The 19,991-nt window shown below is 51.6% G+C and overlaps 1 protein-coding gene across 5 annotated transcripts in view; it reads right to left on the bottom strand.

Moving 5' to 3' along the window:
- Ppfia3 (protein tyrosine phosphatase, receptor type, f polypeptide (PTPRF), interacting protein (liprin), alpha 3) overlaps positions 1–19,991 on the bottom strand; it is a 27,894-nt gene continuing 7,903 nt past the window's right edge. The window contains exons 6-30 of one of the 5 annotated variants that reach the window (NM_029741.2): positions 19,663–19,737; positions 18,634–18,855; positions 17,416–17,562; positions 17,185–17,319; positions 17,013–17,096; positions 16,034–16,165; positions 15,742–15,804; positions 15,572–15,651; positions 14,394–14,538; positions 12,962–13,149; positions 10,944–11,166; positions 9,337–9,500; positions 9,117–9,244; positions 8,603–8,696; positions 8,299–8,380; positions 7,607–7,807; positions 4,616–4,678; positions 4,428–4,454; positions 3,201–3,376; positions 2,562–2,659; positions 1,944–2,119; positions 1,793–1,861; positions 1,450–1,621; positions 1,064–1,135; positions 1–892 (exon numbers count right to left, since the gene is read on the bottom strand). In NM_029741.2, the coding sequence (NP_084017.2) occupies positions 1,077–1,135; positions 1,450–1,621; positions 1,793–1,861; positions 1,944–2,119; positions 2,562–2,659; positions 3,201–3,376; positions 4,428–4,454; positions 4,616–4,678; positions 7,607–7,807; positions 8,299–8,380; positions 8,603–8,696; positions 9,117–9,244; positions 9,337–9,500; positions 10,944–11,166; positions 12,962–13,149; positions 14,394–14,538; positions 15,572–15,651; positions 15,742–15,804; positions 16,034–16,165; positions 17,013–17,096; positions 17,185–17,319; positions 17,416–17,562; positions 18,634–18,855; positions 19,663–19,737 (3,003 nt within the window). In that variant the 3' untranslated portion in view covers positions 1–892; positions 1,064–1,076. Of the gene's footprint in view, positions 931–1,063; positions 1,136–1,449; positions 1,622–1,792; positions 1,862–1,943; positions 2,120–2,561; positions 2,660–3,200; positions 3,377–4,427; positions 4,455–4,615; positions 4,679–7,606; positions 7,808–8,298; positions 8,381–8,602; positions 8,697–9,116; positions 9,245–9,336; positions 9,501–10,943; positions 11,167–12,961; positions 13,150–14,204; positions 14,359–14,393; positions 14,539–15,571; positions 15,652–15,741; positions 15,805–16,033; positions 16,166–17,012; positions 17,097–17,184; positions 17,320–17,415; positions 17,563–18,633; positions 18,856–19,662; positions 19,738–19,991 lie in introns of those variants that run through there. The other 4 variants (XM_006541273.1, XM_011250912.3, XM_011250914.1 and 1 more) reach the window with 4 other exon arrangements.

Genomic DNA, 19,991 nt, shown 5'->3' on the forward strand with positions numbered 1-19,991 from the left:
TGGTGGCACACACCTTTAATCTCAGTGCAGAGTCAGAGGCAGGCGGATCTCTGTAAATTCGAGGCTAGCCTAGTCTACATTGAGTTCCAGGCCAGCCAGGACTACAAAGTGAGACCCTGTCTCAAAAAAAGGCTGGTCACCACCAGAGCTTTTGAAACAGTAGGTCTTTACCCGTGATCACTGAGTAACGCCTGGAGCCAAGAGGCCGAGTCGGGGTGGGGGCTCCCCCATTGTCCGTCCTCTCCCCAGCCACATCGCCAGCGGCATAGTTGACAGAGGGATTTTCCCATGCAAACCCCGGAGCCAGAGGGGAAATGGGAACGCAGTGCTGCGTCCCTGACCCTTGGGCACAGACACCGCCATAGCACGGGGGCGGGGAGGCCCCGGGGAACACGAGACAGGGGGGAGGGTCAGGGAACCCCGCTTGCAGATGACCCGGAGGACTGGCGACAAGACGCAGCGGGGCAGGACTGAGTGGCACGGGGCTGGGGAATGGGGCGAGGCTTGTAGCAGCGAGTCTCCCCTCCCCTCCTAGCGGACGGAGAAGGAAGACTTGGGCCCCGCGACTGGGCAATAGAAAGGGGAGGGGTGGCATCTCCCCGCATGCGGCCCGAGAGGGAAGCCCCGCCCCCTTTCCGCAGGTGCAGGGCGCCTGACTCCCATTCGAAACGGATCATCAATAAATTACAAAGTTGAGAAAAGGGAGACGGAAGTTTGGGGTGGGATTTCTTCCTGTCCTCTTCTTCGGCTGCCCCCTTTCAGTCCATTTCTTATGGTTTGGTCCAGGCCCAGTCCATTTGGGAGGCGGGAACACGCACACCCGGCTGGTATGTATAGGTGGTGCAGTCCGTAGGGCGAGCTCCCTCACGGCGGTCTCCTGCTAGACAATGCTCTGGAAAGGAGGGAAAACGGCCCAGCCTTCGGAGGGGTCTTCATAGGAGTGAGAATGAGGTCACTTTCATTGAGGTCAGACAGTTCACAGAGTGGGAACCATCTGGCACGCCATCCCGCGTTCCCGTTGTACCACCCTGAACCCCCCAAAATCACCTAGCAGAGTACTCACCTGGAGGTGCACACTAGCAGGAGTAAGTCCGGACCGAAACACCATCTGCTCGCGAACTCCCAGAAGTCTGGCCTGGAGAGAGTAACAGCGCTTTAACCTGGAACTACCCTAGTCTCCCCCAAGAAATCCCCCAATACTGGAGATTGGCCACGGAATTGCTAGTCAAAAGCCCTCCACTGAGCCACACACCCACAGTTTCTCATTGTGGGATTCTAGGCGGTTCCTTCACCAGTGAGCTACATGTCCAGCCTTCTTTTTACTTTTGGAAGCAATCTCACTAAGCAGCCCTGACTGTCTTGAACTCTCCTGTAGCCCAGGCAGGTAGGCTAGACCAGATAGATGGAAGGTGAACAAGATCTGGACTGTTACTTTTAAGAGTCCCTTACCTTCAGGCTGCAGTTTGCGGAGAGGAAGCCCGGGAGAGCCTAGGGCTCCTGCGGCAGCTGAGCGAAAGTTGGGGGGTAACATCTCGGCTGAATCGGGGGTTACACCCCGGAGGTCCTTCTCGCGGAACATCTTCCTCCAGGATGGGGAGCGGCTGAAGGACTTGGCACTGTCCTAGATGTACAAGAGGAGCCAAGGTGAGGGAGGCGGGCACAAGTTCCCATTAATCGTGACCCTCGCTAAATTCAGCATCCAATCACAATTGGTTGGCAATGCCAAGCCCCACCCCTTCAGCGCTGATCTGTAAGTGCAACTTGGGAAACTAGACCTCATTGCCACGCCCACCTCATCCAGCCGTCTGTCTGTGCCTAAGGAGATGAGGTTACTGAATTCTTTCTCCAGCAGTTGCCGAGCCTGGAAAAGAAAAGGGGAAAGAGGTTAGTTGGAGCATACAGGTGGGGGTGCCCAGCATGTTTGAGGACCAGCCAAAGCTCACTTGTGCATTCTGCGTAGGTATCTGTAGAAGCAAGGCCAGATCGGAGTAGTCGAAGGTTTCATCCAGAGCCAACAGTGCGCCGTGCACCCCACTCTCCGTGAGATTCGTAGCAAATTCCTTCAGGCCAAGACCAGACACCCAACCCATGACCCGTTCGTTGGACCACACCATCACGTCTGGAGAAGAAAGGGACTCTTAACTGTGCACCTCCCAGCGGCCAGCCTTGCCAAATTGGCCTAACTCCACCCTCATTTCCATGCCTAGCTAAATCTCTATGCTGGCTCCATCCCTCATCTTCTGGCCAACTAGGCTTGTTACTCCCTTTTCCCTCCCTAGCTACTCTCCACACTGGTTCTACTCAATATTTCTGGGAACAGCGCCTCCTAGAGAACAGGTTCATATTCTCTCTTAGCCAAGCCCCTATTTCCGGCTCCACCCCTTGCGTGATAGCGCGCCCCAGTGGCCATGCCCAGCTAGTCTACATAACATCACACTCAGTTTATTATCTAGCCACGCCCCCAGGGTGGTTCCACCCTGTTTCCAGTAGTTCTTGGTTTCTCAGGCTTTCCATCTTCCAGTTTGTCTCTCCACGTCCACATGGCCCCCGGGGGACCTCACCTCTGATTTGGGTCTGGCTTTCTTCCCTCCTCCGCTCCAGGTCCTTCCGGTCATAGTTGAGCCGCTTCAGGCACATAATACCATAGTGCAGACTAACCCTGAGCAGTGGGAGAAACTGAATCACCTAGGAGTCTTCCCATGGCCACTATTGTTGTTCTTATAGAACTCCCTCCCTCCCTCCTTTCCTCCCTCCCTTCCTCCCTCCCGGGAGTGTGTGTGTGTGTGTGTGTGTGTGTGTGTGTGTGTGTGTCTGTGTGTGTGTGTGTGTGTCTGTGTGTGTCTGTGTGTGTCTGTGTGTCTGTGTGTGTGTGTGTTATCCATACTAGGCAAAGGCACAAATCCCCAGTGCCTACTGGTTACTGTTTCTCTCTCTGTCTCCCTCTCTCTCCAAGATCTTTTAACGCTTCCTGGACTAAAACTCACTCTGTAGCCCAAGCTAACCTCAAACTTGCAGTCCTCCGGCCTCCCCCAGTAGCAGATCACCAGGACCACATCAGATATCGGTTTTTCTATGAACCACCCATCTTTGGTTCAAGGCGCACCAAGAGAAAATTTGATGGGACTTCCTATTGGTCAAAGCCTCTCTAGGGGTGTGACTTCTTCCCCTTGGGCTGTTCTCATTGGCCAGGCAGCCCCCACCTGTGGAAGCTGTCCACCATCTTGAGTTGGCCTCGCAGTTCCTTCTTGTTCAAATGGTCCAACATCCGCGCATCAACTAGCGACTCCATGAAGTAGCTTCGGTACTGGGGCAGCCCAAGGCTGGGCAGCCAGTCGTTCCCCACCCACTCGTGGTTCATGTCGCCATATGCCAGGATCTGGGGCCATGGGCAGGTGAGGGAAGGGGTCAGGCCCTCTTGTCCCTTCCCATATGTATAGGGAAAGGATATAATTCAGCCCCCATCCCAATTAGTTCTCTCCCCACCACAGAACAATCTGGCCCCACCACTGGGAACGCTGGACCAGATGAGGGTCTCATGTAGCCCAGGCTAGCTTCAAACTTCGGGTGAAGCTGAGAATGACCTTCGACTCTAGATCCCCCTGCCTCCACCCTTTTGGGTGCTGGGTTACAGATGTGTACCCCATATTCCAGGCTGGTGCTGGAACCTAAGACTCTATTCTAGGCAAGGGCTCCACCAGCTGCCCCCACCCCCAGCCCTGAAGGTCCGCATCCACTCCGCCCAAACATGACTACACCCAGAACGTCAGGGCTTCAGCGTGGCTCTCTTGCCACCCACAGACATCACTGCTGCACTACACGGAAAATACTAGTTCAAACAGTCCTGTATAGGATATGGCTATGAGACAAGCCTTTTGCAGTTTTAGGGCAAGGAAACAGACCAAAGCTCAACTGGGTGCCTCCACCCCTGGCAAGCTCAAGTCAGGCACCCTGTGTCTCTCTTCTCCAGGCCACGGTGTATTGTGTCTTCCCCACCTCGCACTGGCCTGGCCCACCTCGAGGCCACCATAACTAGCACAGCTGACACTGTGCCAAGCCCCTGAATGGTGCAGGCAGCCCTCTTCCCCAATCTCTCAATGCAGACCCTCACATCACCGGGCAGTTCCTTCTGGCTTCAGCAATCCCACAGTCCCCAGCTTCCGAGCAACCCACAGGCATGGAATGATAGCCCGTGCACCAGGCTGGAGGTAGACACTGAGGGCCTCCACTTTGTTGTCCCCCCCACCCCCCACAACACACACTAAGTCACTATGAACACAAGAACTAGGAACAGCTGAGCTCCACGCTGCAGCCTTCCCCTCCGGGGCAGGGACTTAGAATGTTCAGACGAGGGGTGGGGCGCAGAGAAACAGAAAGACCATGCAGCGTGCACAACCTGCTCATGCGCCCAGCCCTCCCTGCACCCCTACCTGCTCCCAGCTGATCTCCTTGGTCTCCTGACCCGTTAGTGGGAAGAGGGGGAGAGAAGGGGTGGGTTAAGGGGACAGGCAGAGGAGAACGGAAGGGACAGACGATGCACGGACAGACAGACTCCTCCCGGCCCCCACACCCAGTAGGAATAGTGCCACCCCCAAGGCCACCAGCAGGAGGCACTCACGGGTTTTGTAGCTGCCGTCAGAGACTCCATCTCCTCGTGTGTCATCCACACGTTTCCTGTGGGCTGAAGGGCGCAGGGAGTCAAGGAATGGCAGATGACACAGAATACAGATGGTTTCCTAATCGCCCCCTCTAACTCATCCGCTTATGCCCATTCTGTCTGGGGTTTCAAAGACGACTGACAGAGGAAAGAAATGACCCTGTCTTTGGCATCGTCCATGCTGAGGCATAAGCATTGGAAAGGTCCAGCAAGATGGCTCAGCAGGTAAAGGTGCTTGCCACCAAGCCTGATAGCCTGAATTCTATCCCACACGGCGGAAGGAGACTGCTAGCCTTCACACATGCTCTACGGTGGACACACATACACACACTCACACACGTGCACAAAATTTATTTATTTATAAATTTATAAATATAAATTTATTCATAAAAGTTTAATCATAAAAAAATAAAACCTTTCAGTGCCGGAGAGATGGCTCAGCGGTTAAGAGAACTGACTGCTCTTCCAGAGGTCATGAGTTGAAATCCCAGCAACCACATGGTGGCTCACAACCATCCATAATGAGAAACAAATAAAAAAATCTATGGGCCGGAGCGAGTGGGGCCGGAGCAAGAGGGAGAAGAAAAAGGGGGGGGGGGGAGAAGAACATGTGTTGCACTGGGCAGTGGTGGCACAAGACTTTAATCCCAGCACTTGGAAGGCAGAGGCAGGTGGGTCAGCCTGGTCTATAGAATGGGTTCCAGGCCAGAGCCTGGTCTACACATACAGAGAAACCCTGTCTTGAAAAACCAAATATATATATATATATATATATATATATATATATATATATATATATATATAATTTTTAAAACCATATGTTGCTCTTTCAGAGGCTCCAGGTTTGGTTCCCAGCACACACACACACACACACACACACACACACACAGACACACACACACACACACACACACACACACACACACGACAGTTCACAGCCATCTGAATCTTCACTGCCAGAGGATCTAATGGCCTCTTCTCTTCTGACCTCCAGGGGCACCAGGCATTCTCCTACTCATCCATGCAGGTAAAACATTCATACACATAAAATTCTAAAGAGGAATTTGGGTTCTTTTTTTGGGGGGGTCTTTAATGCCACCTCTCTGGTGTCATGCACAGTGAGGACCAAGAAGGTGATAGCAGATGCAGCAAAGGGAGGGAGTGTGCCATCAGGAAGAGGTTTGCCACCCTGTGCCGGGTGACCCCTGCCGATACCTGGCCTACGGATCATGAAAATCTGTATAGAGTGAGACCATTCGGCTCCTGATGAGTGCTGGAAACCGTGCCGGAGCACACAGTGAACATATGTAACCCTGGGAGCCTAGCATGGTGGGGCAGGCCTTAATCCCAGCACTAGGGAGGCAGAGGCAGGGCTGCAAGAGCAAGACAAGTCAGAGCTACATAGGGAGAGACTGTCTCAAAGTAAGGAGACTATGTATGGGCTCACTCAGCATTGCCATTGTCTGGAATTCTCCAGGAGCTAGGGCCTCCACTCTCCAGGTCTGCGACAAGAGGCTCACAATAGGTTCCAGGCCAGCCTGGGTGAGTCTCAAAGGAAGACCTTATTTCAATAACATTTTGGGAGAACTGCATATGGATAGACGAGCAGATGAAATGAACAATAATAGCAACACTGTGTGAGCCAAGATTGTGGAGGCCCAAAGGAGGAAAAGACGTCTGCTAAGGGCATTTCAAGGGATGACCTTTCTTGTCTTGTCCTTAAATTACACTCAAGAACCCAAGAGAAGAAAGGCAGTGGGGGTGCATGCCTTTCTCAGCACTCGGGAGGCAGAGGCATGTGGATCTCTGTGAATTCAAGGCCAGCTTGATCTGTAGAACAAGTTCCAGGACAGAGAGAAAAACAAAACAAAACCAAACCAAGCAAACAAACAAACAAAAAGAACCCAAGAGGCAAACAGGCAGCTACATGGGACAGAGGATTTACAATAAAATTAGGCATATCTATGTGGAATTCTCTTCTCTGTCTTTTTAGTACCCAAGTCAAGATTGAACCTCCAGGGCCGGAGAGATGGCTCAGTGGTTAAGAGCACTGACTGCTCTTTCAGAGGTCCTGTGTTCAATTTCCAGCAACCACATGGTGGCTCACAACCATCTGTACTGGGATTCTGATGCCCTCTCCTGGTGTGTGTCTGAAGACAGTGACAGTGTACTCACATACATAAAATATAGAATATTTTTTTAAAAATTGAACCTCCAACCCAAGCTTGCTAAGCCAGTGCTATATATAGCACTGAGCACTCTTCAGGTTATAAATGTTTAAACGAATCTTTGCTTATTTTATGTGTATGTGACATGGCACTCTATGGCGGTCAGAGGACACAATCATAGGAATTGACTTTCTTCTTCCCCAGGAATTGACCTCAGGTGTCAGGCTTGGTGGCCAGAACCTTCACCCACTGAGCCACCCATCTTGCATGACCTCTCTTTTCGTTTTTTAGCATGAGGCAAGGTCTCACCAAATAGCCCAGTAGCCCAGGCTGGTTTCCAACTTGCCATCCCACTGCCTCTGACACAGGTACCAATACCTGTCTGCGTGTTTGAAACTTCTTAAGAAAAAAACTGGGTCTAGGCATGGTGGGACTGGCTCAGGAGGCAGAGGAAGGTGGATCTCTGTGAGTTCAAGCCCAGCCTGTTCCACATAGTGAATTCCAGGCCAGCCAGCCCTACATAAGTGAGATCTCATCGCAAAAGAAATGAAAAAGAAAAACCGGTGGATTTGGACAGTCTTTTGGAAATGGTGAAAATTCCAGAATGGGAGTCTTGGCTGGGGGGGGGGGGGGGCGTAAGAAGCCAAACGAGTCCCTGAAAGAGATGTCCCCTGAAAAAGGAACTCTTGTAACCCACCCAGGACATATGGAGCCAGGATTGGTGGTCTGCCAGCAAGGGGCAGGGCGGGGCCGGGCAGCGGGGTGTGGATTGGCGGGCACTCACAGTGCGTGAGGAGGCAGGAGCCGAGGGTGATGTGAGCGACACCATCTCCTGAATGGCGAGGCGTAGCTTGAGCCTGTGCAGTGGATTGCTGATGCCGATCTCCCTCTGGATCTCCGTGTCTGACAGGTTGGCCATGATGGCGCCGCTCTTGACATTGGCCCGGCAGGCGGCCACGTACCACGCCGGCATGCCCACCCAGAGCTGAGGTCACCGGAAGGCGAGAATGTGGAGGAGTCCGCGGGAGGGATAGAAGGGGGGGAGACAGATGGAGAAAGTTCTCAGGCAAAGAAACAGATGCGGCAAGACAGAGGCACGTGGGAGAAAACGAGGGATGAGTACGGACAGGACAGATGGAAAGACAGACACAAGTCAGCAGAGACAGGGAGAGACCAGGAGAGACAGGTGGAATGGGCAGGGGTGGGAGGAAGAGGAAGTGGTTTCCCTCAGAGCCTTGGGTCCTGACCTCCCCACCCACACCACGTCTAGCCCAGCTGTCAGAGAGCTGTGGATGAAATGCGTGGCTCAGGTTTGTAATCCCAGCATTCAAGAGGCTGAGGTAAGAAAGAGGATTGCGATGAGTTTGAGTGTAGCCTCAGAGGGAAACTCTTAGTTAATTACAAAACAAAACCAAAAGCTTATGTGGGGGGTTGGATTAATGACTCTACAGTAGGGTCATTTCAATGTCAGAATACCTCCAGCCAGGAGACCACGGTGGGTCCATCCCAGGCAGCAAAAGGCAGGCCCTGGCGACAGGCCTCTTCCAGAAGTTCGTGCCTAGCAGAGAAGGTAGACAGGAACTGGGAACCCTTCTTATGGGCCTCACACAGGTCCATCTTTGAAGGACAAGAATGCAAGACATGATGCCCTATAAACCCACCTTCCCCACCCAGACAGCAAAGCCATAAAGAAAGGTGTTCCTAGATTCCCTGGAAAGCAAGGGGTCACAGGTTATGGCCAGCCACCGGTAGTCTCACCCCAAACCCTGTGGACACTCACTTCCTCTTGTTCCTCCTGTCCTTATCTCCTGGACCAGTCAGCTTGGCTAGCCCCAGAGGGTCAGTGGCCAGTGTCTCATCTGAGGGTGTCCCGGCTGGTGGCAGAGAAGCATCAAAGTTAGTGAAGTCTTAGGTCAAGGGGATGCGGGCGGCTCACACTCTGTAGTGGACATTCTGTGTGTGGACATTCCCACACACTGGAGAGGGCTTGAGGCTAGCCTGGCCTACAAAGAGAATCCTGGGACAGCCAGAGCTACATAAGCAAAACCAGAAGGGGAAAAAAAAAAAAAAAACAGACTTCCTGATGCTGTCCTCAAACCTCCATGTGCACACACTGAGAACACACAGAGAATTATAATATATAATTGCAATTTTAGTAGAAGAAGCCTTACCTAATGAAGACAGAAATCAATTTCTAGCAAATGAGAAGGCAGGAGGAGAGGAAGGAAGGCAGACAGGGAAGAGGAGAGGGAGGAGGGGAGAGAGGAGGAGAGGGTTGACATTATAGTACTCACCCAGAGAAACACTCTCCCGGCCTGGGGGTCCCATCCGGCCCTTCTCTTTCTTGCCGAAGAGCCGGCCTATGGACGACTTGATGCTCTTCCTCTTGGGGGCTTTGTGAAGGGAATCTGGGGTGCTCTCACTAGAGACACAGGGCAGACCCTGGAATGCATGCTGTCCCCCACCACTAAAGTCTTTGTCCCTCCCCCATTCTCGACCAACATTTCTGCCTACCTTCCCCGGGGAGGTGCTCCATCTTCCGGTGACCCTGCTTGCAGCGCCAAAGCCTGGGCCATCCTCTCAAGACGGGCAGAGCGGGGCGTGGGTGGTGGGGTGTCTCCTGGAACGGCTGGACCCTCCCCTCGTGGGACTCCAGCTTCCTCCTTAGAGACATGGTTCTGGGGACAGAGACAGATGCAGAACTGGCTTGAAGATCATGGCGGGGATGTTACTTGTGGGGTATGAGAGGGTGTCTGAACTGTCTCTCGCTAGGGTACTGATTGAAGGTAGGTAGCCTAGAGCGAATGGGGCAAAAGCCTGTCCAGGAAGCACCTTTGTAGCAGACGGCAGACGTGGAATGGGTGTAGCCTCCAAGAAAGCTAAAGGGGCTCGGGTACTCGGAACCAGAAAGCAAGATTTACAGAATAAAACAAAAAACCCAACTGCATATGATTTTGACTTCCTCCAAGGTGAATTCTCCTCCTCCTCCTCTTCCTCTTCTTCTTCCTACTCTTTTGCCTCCTCTCCCTCATCATTTTGAAATAGGGTTTCACCATGTAGCCCAAGTTGGCCTCTAACTCACAGCAATCCTCCTGCCTCAGCCACACAAGCACTGGGATGACAGGTGTTGAGTTACCATACCCAAGTTCTCAAAGGTTGTTTAAAGATTATAGATCTCAAGTGTATGTGAATTTAAAAATAGTGTCAGACATTGTGGAGACATCCTGCACTCAGTAGGCAGAGACAAGCACATCTCTGTGAGTTCAAGGCCAGCCTGATTTCCACAGTGAATTCCAGGGCTACAATTAGGGCTACAGAGTGAGAGCTTGTCTCAAAAAAGTAAAACAAAGGAAACAACAAAAAAAATTTAATTACATTTTATTTGTGTGTGTGTGTGTGTGTGTGTGTGTGTGTGTGTGTGTGTGTGTCCTACACCTTTGTGGTAGACCAGAGAACAATTATCAGAAATAAGTCCTTTCCTTCTACCCTGTGGGTCCCTGGGATTGAAGTCAGCTTGTCAAGCTTGGTGGCAAGTGCCTTTACCATCTAAGCCACCACCCAGGAATATTTTGAGTCCATGTAGCTGGGTGTGGTGCATGCCTGTAGACCAGGTTAGACACTTCGGAGGCTCTGGGAGGAAGAGGGCTAGCCTGACATCACAAGTTTCACAGCAGCCTAGGGAATACACCAAGACTCTGTTCTTTAAAAAAATATATATAGAAACATAACACATGAGAACAAATCGTGTAGGTTTGCCAAGGTGGCTCAGTGGGTAAAGGACTTGCTACCAAGTGTGATAACCTGAGTTTAGTCACCAGGATATACCTGTTAGAAGAAAACCAACTGCTGGAAATTGTCCTCTGACCTCCACCAGGGGTGCTATAGCATGTTCATGAATCAACACACACACACACACACACACACACACACACACAAGTTCAAGTAGACTACAGTTGACTAATTAAGTTTCCAGAAACCAGCCCTATTGTCCTTTCAATCTTTTGAGAAAAGCTGAGGACACTCTGGAGCTCATTGTGTCAAGGCTCTGGTAGCTATCTGTGGGAAGTTCTGTTTCTGACCTCTCCCACCTACACTGGGCTGGGGTGACAGAGAGTACTCACGGTCTTGTCAGTACCCTCCCGGGCAGGACTGGGGGGTGCCAGACGAGGGGTGGAATGGCCAGAGCTGGGAGGTGAGGGGCTGGCGAGGGTGGAGGTGGTGAGGGAGGGTGGCAGTGAGCAGCTGCTTCGGTACCGGCCCAGCGAGTCAAGGCCAGAACTGGACACCCGGCTCTCCAGCTCTTCTGCACGCTGCTCTGTCGTCTCTTTCTCTTCTTGAATTAGCCTGGAAGAGGACAAAGAAGACTAGGTGGAGGGGACAGGGAGTCAGAGATCCCAAGTGGTCAGAAGGCTGGGGAGGGGAAGAGGGGCTGGCTGGGAGAGTGAGGCGACCAAGGATGTTCTGGTGGACCAGAGATCCATAGCTTCAGTGGCTCAAAGGGAGCCAAGAAATCCTGGGAGTCTCAAGAAATCACTGAAGGCTTTGGGCTGCATAGTTGTGATTCCTCTTAGTTAGAAGATGTTAACCAAATGGTCGCTGTAAAGCCCTAGGTGTGTGAGCACCTGCCTAAGATCCCCCAGTGAGGGGCTGGTGACACAGCAGCCGAGGCCTCACTTGGCGTACACAAGGCCCTGGGTTCAACCCCCAAAACAACAAATTATAATTCTAAAGACAGTAAAATTACTATAGGAACAGACAGCATTCCAAGAGCCAAAAGAGCGAATCCTAAGATTGGGGTGAAATCAAGGCCAATTAGAGTGGTCTAGAAGGTCATGGCTCCATCTAGCACAGGAGGATGGGTAGATAAAATCTCGGTTAGAACGTGATCCTTTTGTTTCCTGGGGCCCAGAAAGAATTCACGAAAAGAGAAACTGCCAATGCGGATGGTTTCTGGAGGGCAGGCGAAGCTGCCAGGAACACAGCGCTGTTAGCTAGAGAGACTCGTGGAAGGCACAGTTAAGTCTTTCATTCCTCCTTATGTGTGTGTGTGTGGTTTCGCCTGTGTTACATGCGTTTTTTGCATCTGTGCGAGTGTGTGTGTGCTCGTGTGTGTGTGTGTGTGTGTGTGTGTGTGTGTGTGTGTGGTTACACCTGTGTTAAGTGTGTGTTTTGCGTGTGTACGGGCAGTGTGTGGATTTGAACGCACACAGAGGTCTGAGGTTGACAAAATCTTCATCAGCCTCTCTCTACCCTGCTTACTGAGCAGGCATTTCTCAGCCAGACACAGAGCTTGCTGACACGGCTAGCCCTGGCAGCCAGCTTCCTCCTGCAGTCCACCCTGTCACCAGAGGCTATCATTTCTGGTGAGCCAGCTAGCCCTCCTGACATTCATATGGGTTCCAGAGGACCTGAACCCCAGTCCCCAAATCACACAGTGATCACTTTAATTGCTGAGCCATCTCTGAAACTCCTTCCTTCCTTCCTTCCTCCCTCCCTTCCTTCCTTCCTTCCTCCCCCTTCCTTTCTTCCTTCCATCCATCCTGCCTCCTGTTCTTTGTTTTTCCTTTCACTTTATCTCTAGCTTTTTTCCTTCCTTCCTTCCTTCCTTCCTTCCTTCCTTCCTTCCTCCCTCCCTCCCTCCCTCCCTTCCTTCCTTCCTTCCCTTCTCTTTCTTTCCCTATCTTCTTTGCTTTTCCACCCTAGAGTTGGAATCCAGGGCTTCACAGAGGCTAAGTAAATGCTCTACCAAGTAAACTACACTCCCAGTCCAAACCAAGGCTCTTGATTTCAGTGTGAGGGTGAGATTTGTGGGGTTTGGGTTGCTGTGGGGACCTTCTGTTGAGATTCTTGCAGTATCAGGAGGCTCTAGGACATGGTTAGGTAGAGCCGTGGTTTCTTGAGTTCTCCTGTGGAGTTGAGGAGTGTGATTGTGGAACACACTGTTTGGTATAGGTGCTGGCTTAGGGTCACTGATCAGACAACAGAGGCGATCTGTGGCTGCAGATTGTGCTCTGGGAGAGCTGCTTGAGGGCAAAGGGGAAGTAGTCAGGCTTGGAGAAAGGGTGCGGCTGACTTTTAGGAGTTTGGGGGCTGTGGGGACAGCTTGGGCAAAGCAGAGCAGGCTTGGGCTAGGACTCACTTGATTTCCTTGTTGATGGCTTCCAATTGCTCCTGGAGCATGATAGCGAGCGTCTGCACATCAGCTTGCCCACTGGGGGACAGCAGCTCAGCCCCGAACATCCCCTCGGCCTCCTCTTCATCTGAGCCATCCAGCTCTCCAGGGAACGGGGGTGGGATGGACCCAGCAGGGGCAGACCGATCCCAGTCCTGTCCTGTAAGTGGCGATTGAGGTTGGTCCCTGGCCTTGCCCACACTCCTGACCTTACCTGCATCCCACAATGCTCTCCCAGGCTAGACCCTTCCTTTATCTTTGCATTATGGTGGTGGAGTCAGAGTGTCACCTATGCCCAGGTTTAGATGAACTGTGTCCCTAGGGTCTCTCTCAGCAGGACTCTTTCCTGGACTTAAGAGATAGCTCTTAAGTGGGTAAAATTCTTGTTGCACAAGGCTGGTGGCCCTAGTTCAATCCTCAGATCACATTAAAGGTAGAAAGAAAGAACTGAGTCCACAGAGTTGACCTCTGACCTCCACAGGTGTTTTGTGGCAGGTGCATCCCCAATAATGAGTTGTTTTCTTTTCGCTCTTCTTTCTTTCTTCCTTCCTTCCTTCCTTCCTTCCTTCCTTCCTTCCTTTCTTTCTTTCTTTCTTTCTTCTTTTCTTTTCTTTTTTTTTTTTTTTTTTTTGAGTTTTTCGAGACAGGGTTTCTCTGTATAGCCCTGGATGTCCTGGAACTCACTCTGTAGACCAGACTGGCCTCAAACTCAGAAATCCACCTGCCTCTTCCTCCCGAGTGCTGGGATTAAAGGAGTGTGCCACCACTGCCTGGCTCATTTTTTTCTTTAAAAAAATATGTATTAGCTGTTTGACCTATCTGGCCTAGAACTCACAGAAACCTACCTGCCTAGGATGCTTGAACATAGAGATTAAAAGCATTTGCCAACGGGCCCAACCCCACTGTATTTTTTTGAGACCGTCTCTCATTGAATCTGTAGCTCACTATCAAGGCTGACCACAGGCTTTAAAGGTCCTCCTGTCTGCACCTCCCCAGAGCTGAGCCCAGAGGCACAGGTCACTACATCTGGCCAGGGGTTTTACTAACCATGCTTTCTCCACAGCACCAGTTTCTTACTGGCTCCTAACTGCCCTTAAGCCACGCCCACACCACGACTCCTCCCTTCTTCCCAGTTCCCCAAGAGCCAACCAGCTTCTCTGCCTGGCCTCCTTCTGGAATTCGCCACTCTTCCTCCATCTTCAGTACTCACCATATACATCATAGGAGGAGATCAGACGTGCAGGCAGGTGGATGGTGGTGATGGAGGTCAGGAGAGAAGAGAGGGAGTCAGAGAGACGGGGCTTTTCATCCCAGAATCCTCCCTGTGCTGCGCAGAGTCAGCTGCCTCCCCATCACGATCCGATCCCTCTCTATCTAGGCCCTAGAGGTGGCTACTGACCTTGGAAGACTCATCCTTGGCCCCCGACCAGCGGCCCCTCTTGCCTGCCCGGCCACTGCCAGCCCCATAAGGATCCAGAGGGGCACCAGAAGGTAAGGTTGGTGCCTGGGAGTAACGGAGCTCCAGGGCACTGCCAGGAAGGGACCTGTGAGCACAGGAAAGGCCAGAAAAGGAATAGAGGTTAGGAGTCACAGGAACAGATCTGCCTGCTCTGGGGGTAGCAACAGTTGAGCTCACTGGGTTATTTTAAAAAAGAAATTGTGGCCGGACAGTGATGGCTCACTCCTTTAATCCCAGCACTAGGGAGGCGGAGGCAGGTGGATCTCCATGAAAAGCACCATCTCAAAAAGAAGAGGAAAAGGAAGAGGAGGAGGAAGAAAAGAAAGCAATTGGGAATGAGATGTTTTATGGGAAGTTTTGGGGATATGATCAAGATTTGTGTATGAATTTGTCGATTTGAAACACAGTTTCTCTGTATACTCTTGGCTGTCCTGGAACTTGCTCTGTAAACCAGGCTGGCCTCGAACTCAGAGATCCACCTACCTCTGCCTCCCAAGTGCTGGGATTAAAGGTATGCACTATCACCTGACTAAAATATTCTTAAATACAAATAAACAAAATTAATAAAGCTGGACCTGGTGATGTAGCCTTGTAGTCTCAGCTACTTGGGAGGTTGTGTCAGAAGGATCGCCGGTTCAAAGCCAGCGTGGGCAACTTAGTAAGCTTCTGTCTCAAAGGGAAAAGCAAAAAGAGTCCGGAGATGTACAGGAGAATTTCCCAGTGTGGAGCTGAAGGTGTGTGGTTTGGAGGCAGAGTTCCTGCCTAGAATCCCCCAGTGAAGGGCTAGGATGTCTGGCTTGGTGATAGCATGAGTCCCTGGGGTTTGATCCCCAGTACTGTAAAAATTAAAAATAAGGGACGAGGGGGCTGGAGAGATGGCTCAGTGGTTAAAAGCACTGGCTGCTCTTCCAGAGGTCCTGAGTTTAATTCCCAGCAACCACATGGTGGCTCACAACCATCTGTAATGAGATCTGATGCCTTCTTCTGGCATACAGGTGTACCTGTAGATAGACACTCATACATAAAATAAATAAACTAATAAGGGATGAGAGTTGAGAAGGAGGAGCGGAAAGGAGGAGCTTGCCACAGACAGAAAGGGCAGGAAGCACTTCTGTCACCTGGAATAGGAGGAGGGCGGCCTTCCCCGGAGCTGGTCGATCTCCATCTGCATCCGTTCCATCTCAGCCAAGAGCTGCTCCTGTGGAGAGAGGCAGAGGTATGGGGCTCGATGTCACTGCTATGAGGAACAGGCCACTCGATAACTCCCCATTAAGTTCCGGGTCCTCACCTTATTCAGCAGCAGCTCATCTTGAAGTTTCTTCATGTTAGCAATCTCCTCACTCAGTGAGTTCTGTGGGGACAGGGGTGAAATGGAAGGTCAAAGGCAGGCTGCAGGGGTTGTGGTCTAGGAAAACTCCGCTCTTGGAATGGCCAAGCAAAATGGTGCCTTCAGTCACAGAGCAGAGTTTGTGGGTATGGAGGTCTCAAATGACAGATCTGAAGATGTATGGGCCCTAGGACGGCATTTGGAGCCACCCCTGGTTGACAAAGGTCTGGGGCAGGGGTGGGAGGGGGCGCACCTTCTCCTCTAGTGCCCCCATACGTTCTTTGAGGTGAAGCTGTAACCGTTCGTTGGATTCACTTAGCAGCTTGTCCACCGTCTCTGACAGTCGCTTATTGTGGTCATCGTTCATTTTCTCCCTCTGCCGGGCCTGAACAAAGGGAAACAGGGCAGAGACTGTCCAGCGGGTCTTTCTGAGATCATTCCCCTTGTTCGAAATCATGCCCCTCATCTAAGCCTTGCTTCATCTTGATTCCTGTTTAGTCCCTCCTTAACCCATCCCTCATCTCAACCAAACCAGTCCCACCCACTACTCTGATCCTCAGTTGAGCCCCACCCTTCATGTCTCACTCAACCCGGCTCCTCATCTAAGCCCCGCCCCCATTTTAGCCCCTCCCCTGAGATATCCTCACTGTGCCCTGACTCCCATGTATATAGTCAGTCCACTTAGCCAAGGACTCAGCTAAGTCCAACCTCAGCTTGAAGCCTCATCTAAGCGCCATCGACCAACCCCAGCCCCTTCATCTAAGCCCTGTCCTTACTCTCAGGCTCTCTCTTTTAAGCTCTGATGTCATGTACACCCCACCTAATCTATCCCCTCAGTTAAGTTCTGCCCAGTCTCACCCCTATCTAAGCCTCATACATCCCACCCAGTTCCTTCCCGTAAGCTCCAGGAGCTCCGCCCTCCATCTAAGTTCTGCCATTCATATGAATGCCATCTAATTCACCCACTCAGCTAAGCCTTGTCCCCGCCCAGGCTGGCCCCTCATATAAACTGCGCGCGCGCGCACGCACACACACACACACACACACACACACACACACACACACACACAAGTGTGTGCTCTTTCAAGTCCTGCCCCTCATACCACCCATCTCCTGATATAAGCCTCACTTTTCATATAAGCCACAACTCTCAGGTAAGTCCTACCAGGCCACGCCCACAGGTAAGCCCTTTCCCTACATCACTGTTCCCTATGTTCCCTTGGCCCTCTCACCCGCTGCAGCTCCTGGTTCTTCTCCTCCAGCTGTGCCTCCAGCTGCCGAAGCCTCTCTTCAAAGTTCCCATGGCGTTCCTCAGCCTAGTGGACAGGACCCGTGGAGCGTGACTTGACTCCACCACGATCCCCACCCCTGCACCTCTGGCCCCGCCCCTTTCCAGGCTGTCACCTTGTTCAGAGCAGCCACGCGCTGCGCCAGCTGAGCCTCTATCTCTGGTAAGGTCTCGGCCTTCTGCAGGGTCTGTTGCAGCTTCTGCTTGGCGTCATCCAGCCACTCTGCCAGCTGACGGCTCTTCTCTTCACTCTGGGAGAGAAAGAGGCAGAAGAGCCAAGGGGCTCAGTTACCCAGCCACAGCATCGTCGCGTGGTCTCCTGGGTCTCTTGCTGGGTGGGCTTTCACCTGTCTGTACAGGGACTCTTTGCTGGCCAACTCATTCTCCAGCTTGTCGTTGGCATCATGTAGAGATGTGGCTTCACGCTGGGCACTCAGGTAGCGCTTCTCCAGTGTGGTGATGCGTTCTTCCATATCTTCCCGCTGAGCCAGGGCCTGAAGAGGTTATAATGGCATGTGTGGACTACAACTCCCAGAAAGACTTGTGGCAGCAGAGGCCAAAAATCCCAGACAAGGCACTCCAGGGCTTATAGAAAATAAGCTCTTTGCTCCATTCTGTGTCACAACTTTTAAAGCAGTTCTGGCTTAGAGCTTCCATAAAGATGAGGGAAGGCTCAGGGCACGGTGATGTCACATTCCTGTTATCCCAGTAAGTGGGAGGCTAAAGCAAGAGGACTTTGAAGGCCAGCCAAGTTCAAGGCCCACCTGGAATACATAGGGAGACCCTACCTGATAAACAAATAAAAATAAAAAAAAAAACAAAGACATGGGATGCAGCCTTCACTCAAGCCACACTTCGGCACAACACTGTCCTACTGAGTACTTGCTGGGGGTCTCTTGGGAAGGTTCACACCATCTCGAGGAGAGCTACCAGGGTAGCCCAAACTTAGAAGCCCAGAGAAGATAGGCCAGAATCAGGCGGGAGATAGACCTTCCTGGGGCTGTCGTGAGGAACCTTGTGACAGAGGCAAGCAGCCCCTGCCACCTGCCAAGCTGATGAGGAATCAAACATTCACTTTTTAATTCACTTTCTTCAAGTATCCAGACCATCAAGGCCTAGTACTCAGGAGGCTGAGGCAAGAGGTCACGATTCCACAGCCAAACTGGGCAAATTACCCTTCTCAAAATAAAGAATAAAGCAACTAACAGGATGTAGCTCAGTGGTAGATACCTAGAGTCACCCAGTGAGGGGTTGAGAGAGTGACTCAGAAGAAAAGTGCCTGCCAGTGAGAAACTAGGGCCATGGCTCAGAGGTAAATAGATCATGGGTCTAGGGTACATAAAGTCCTAGGTTTATCACCATGGTAACACAGGAACCAGGTGCCACACACAAACACTCGGATTAGTCCCATTGTACAGATAAGGAAACTGAGGAGGGATTCCACATAACTTGGGGACTGAGTTCAGGTCCTGTCATTCTCGAATTCAATTACTCTTGAAAGGCTGGGAGAAAGCTGGGGTGGGAGTCGGGGGACAGAGAGCGGCTCTCCAGGGGCTCCGCCTCACCTCCTTGAGGTCGCGCTGCAGCTTGGAGTTAGCTTCCTCGGCCTTACCCAGCTCGCGGTGAGCAGTGCCCAGCTCCTCCTCCAGCTGGCTCATCTGACGGCACAGCACCGCCAGGCGTTCCCGCAGCTGGCACACCTCTGCACGCTGCCGTTCCAGAGCTTCCTCCAGCTCGGCCGTGCGCCGGTTGGATTCTCCAACAGGACCTAGGCCATTGGCAAGGGTCTGGAGAGAGAAACGAACAAATAGAACCCAAAGTGCAGAGCTGGGTAGCTTGGTTAGCCACCCTGAGGGCAGCCAGGTATGGGGACGGTGGAATCAAAGACCAGTCAGGATCTTGTAGACCAAAGTCCAAAGGGGTCTGTTTTTGAGGGTCACAGTGACCAGTAAGGACCTTAGGGGATCAGATAGCATTGGGTCAGTGAGGGTCATGACAAACATTAAAGTGACCATCGGAGGCCAATGAACTGGCTCAGCCACCAACCCTGATGACCTGGGTTCAGTGTCCACGAATCACATTATAAAAGGAGAGAACTGCTCCTGTAGGTTGTTCTCCGACCTCCCCATGCCCATAAACAAGATCTTCCACATTATCTTTGCACAGATGAATGCAATGAAAACTTTTAAAAGGGGGCCAGTCATGGTGGCACATGACTTTAACCCCAGCACTCGAGAGGTAGGTGGAACTCTGTGAGTTCAAGGGTTGCCTGGTCTACAGAGCAAGTTCCAGGACAGACAGGGCTACACAGAGGAACCTTGTCTTAAAACTAAACCAAACCAAACCAAACCAAACCAACCCCACAGTAAAACGCTCATTAGAAAGTCAGGAGGTTACTGGGCATAATTGGAGCGTAGGCTTGCACTTTTAATGACTTGGGAGGCTGAGGCAGAAGGATCTTGAGTTGGAGGTCACCTAGTGATGGGCTGGAAATGTTGCTCAGTGGTAGAAGACTTGCAAAGGATATAAGATGCCCTAAATTCTATCCTCAGCACAATCAATCAATCAAAGGGGGAGGGGACTAAGACTCTCACCTGTCCATCCCCATCCTTGCCTGGCTCCTCCAGTCCTGACCGCCTTCTAGATAGCTGGTCTCGAAGGTTCAGGGCCTAGAAGAGTCAGTCAGAACACCAGAGCCCACTGAGTTCCTCCTTAGGGGCCCTGGGCTTTCCTTCTGGGGTCCAACCCCATTGGCCCCCTTCCTTTAGAACACAACCAATCAGTTTTTTTTTTTTTTTTTTTTTTTTTTTTTTTTTTTTTTTTTTTTTTTTTTTAAAGATTTATTTATTATATGTAAGTACACTGTAGCTGTCTTCAGACACTCCAGAAGAGGGAGTCAGATCTCATTACGGATGGTTGTGAG

This window comes from Mus musculus, chromosome 7, assembly GCF_000001635.26.
Source record: "Mus musculus strain C57BL/6J chromosome 7, GRCm38.p6 C57BL/6J".
NCBI classification, from domain to species: domain Eukaryota; kingdom Metazoa; phylum Chordata; class Mammalia; order Rodentia; family Muridae; genus Mus; species Mus musculus.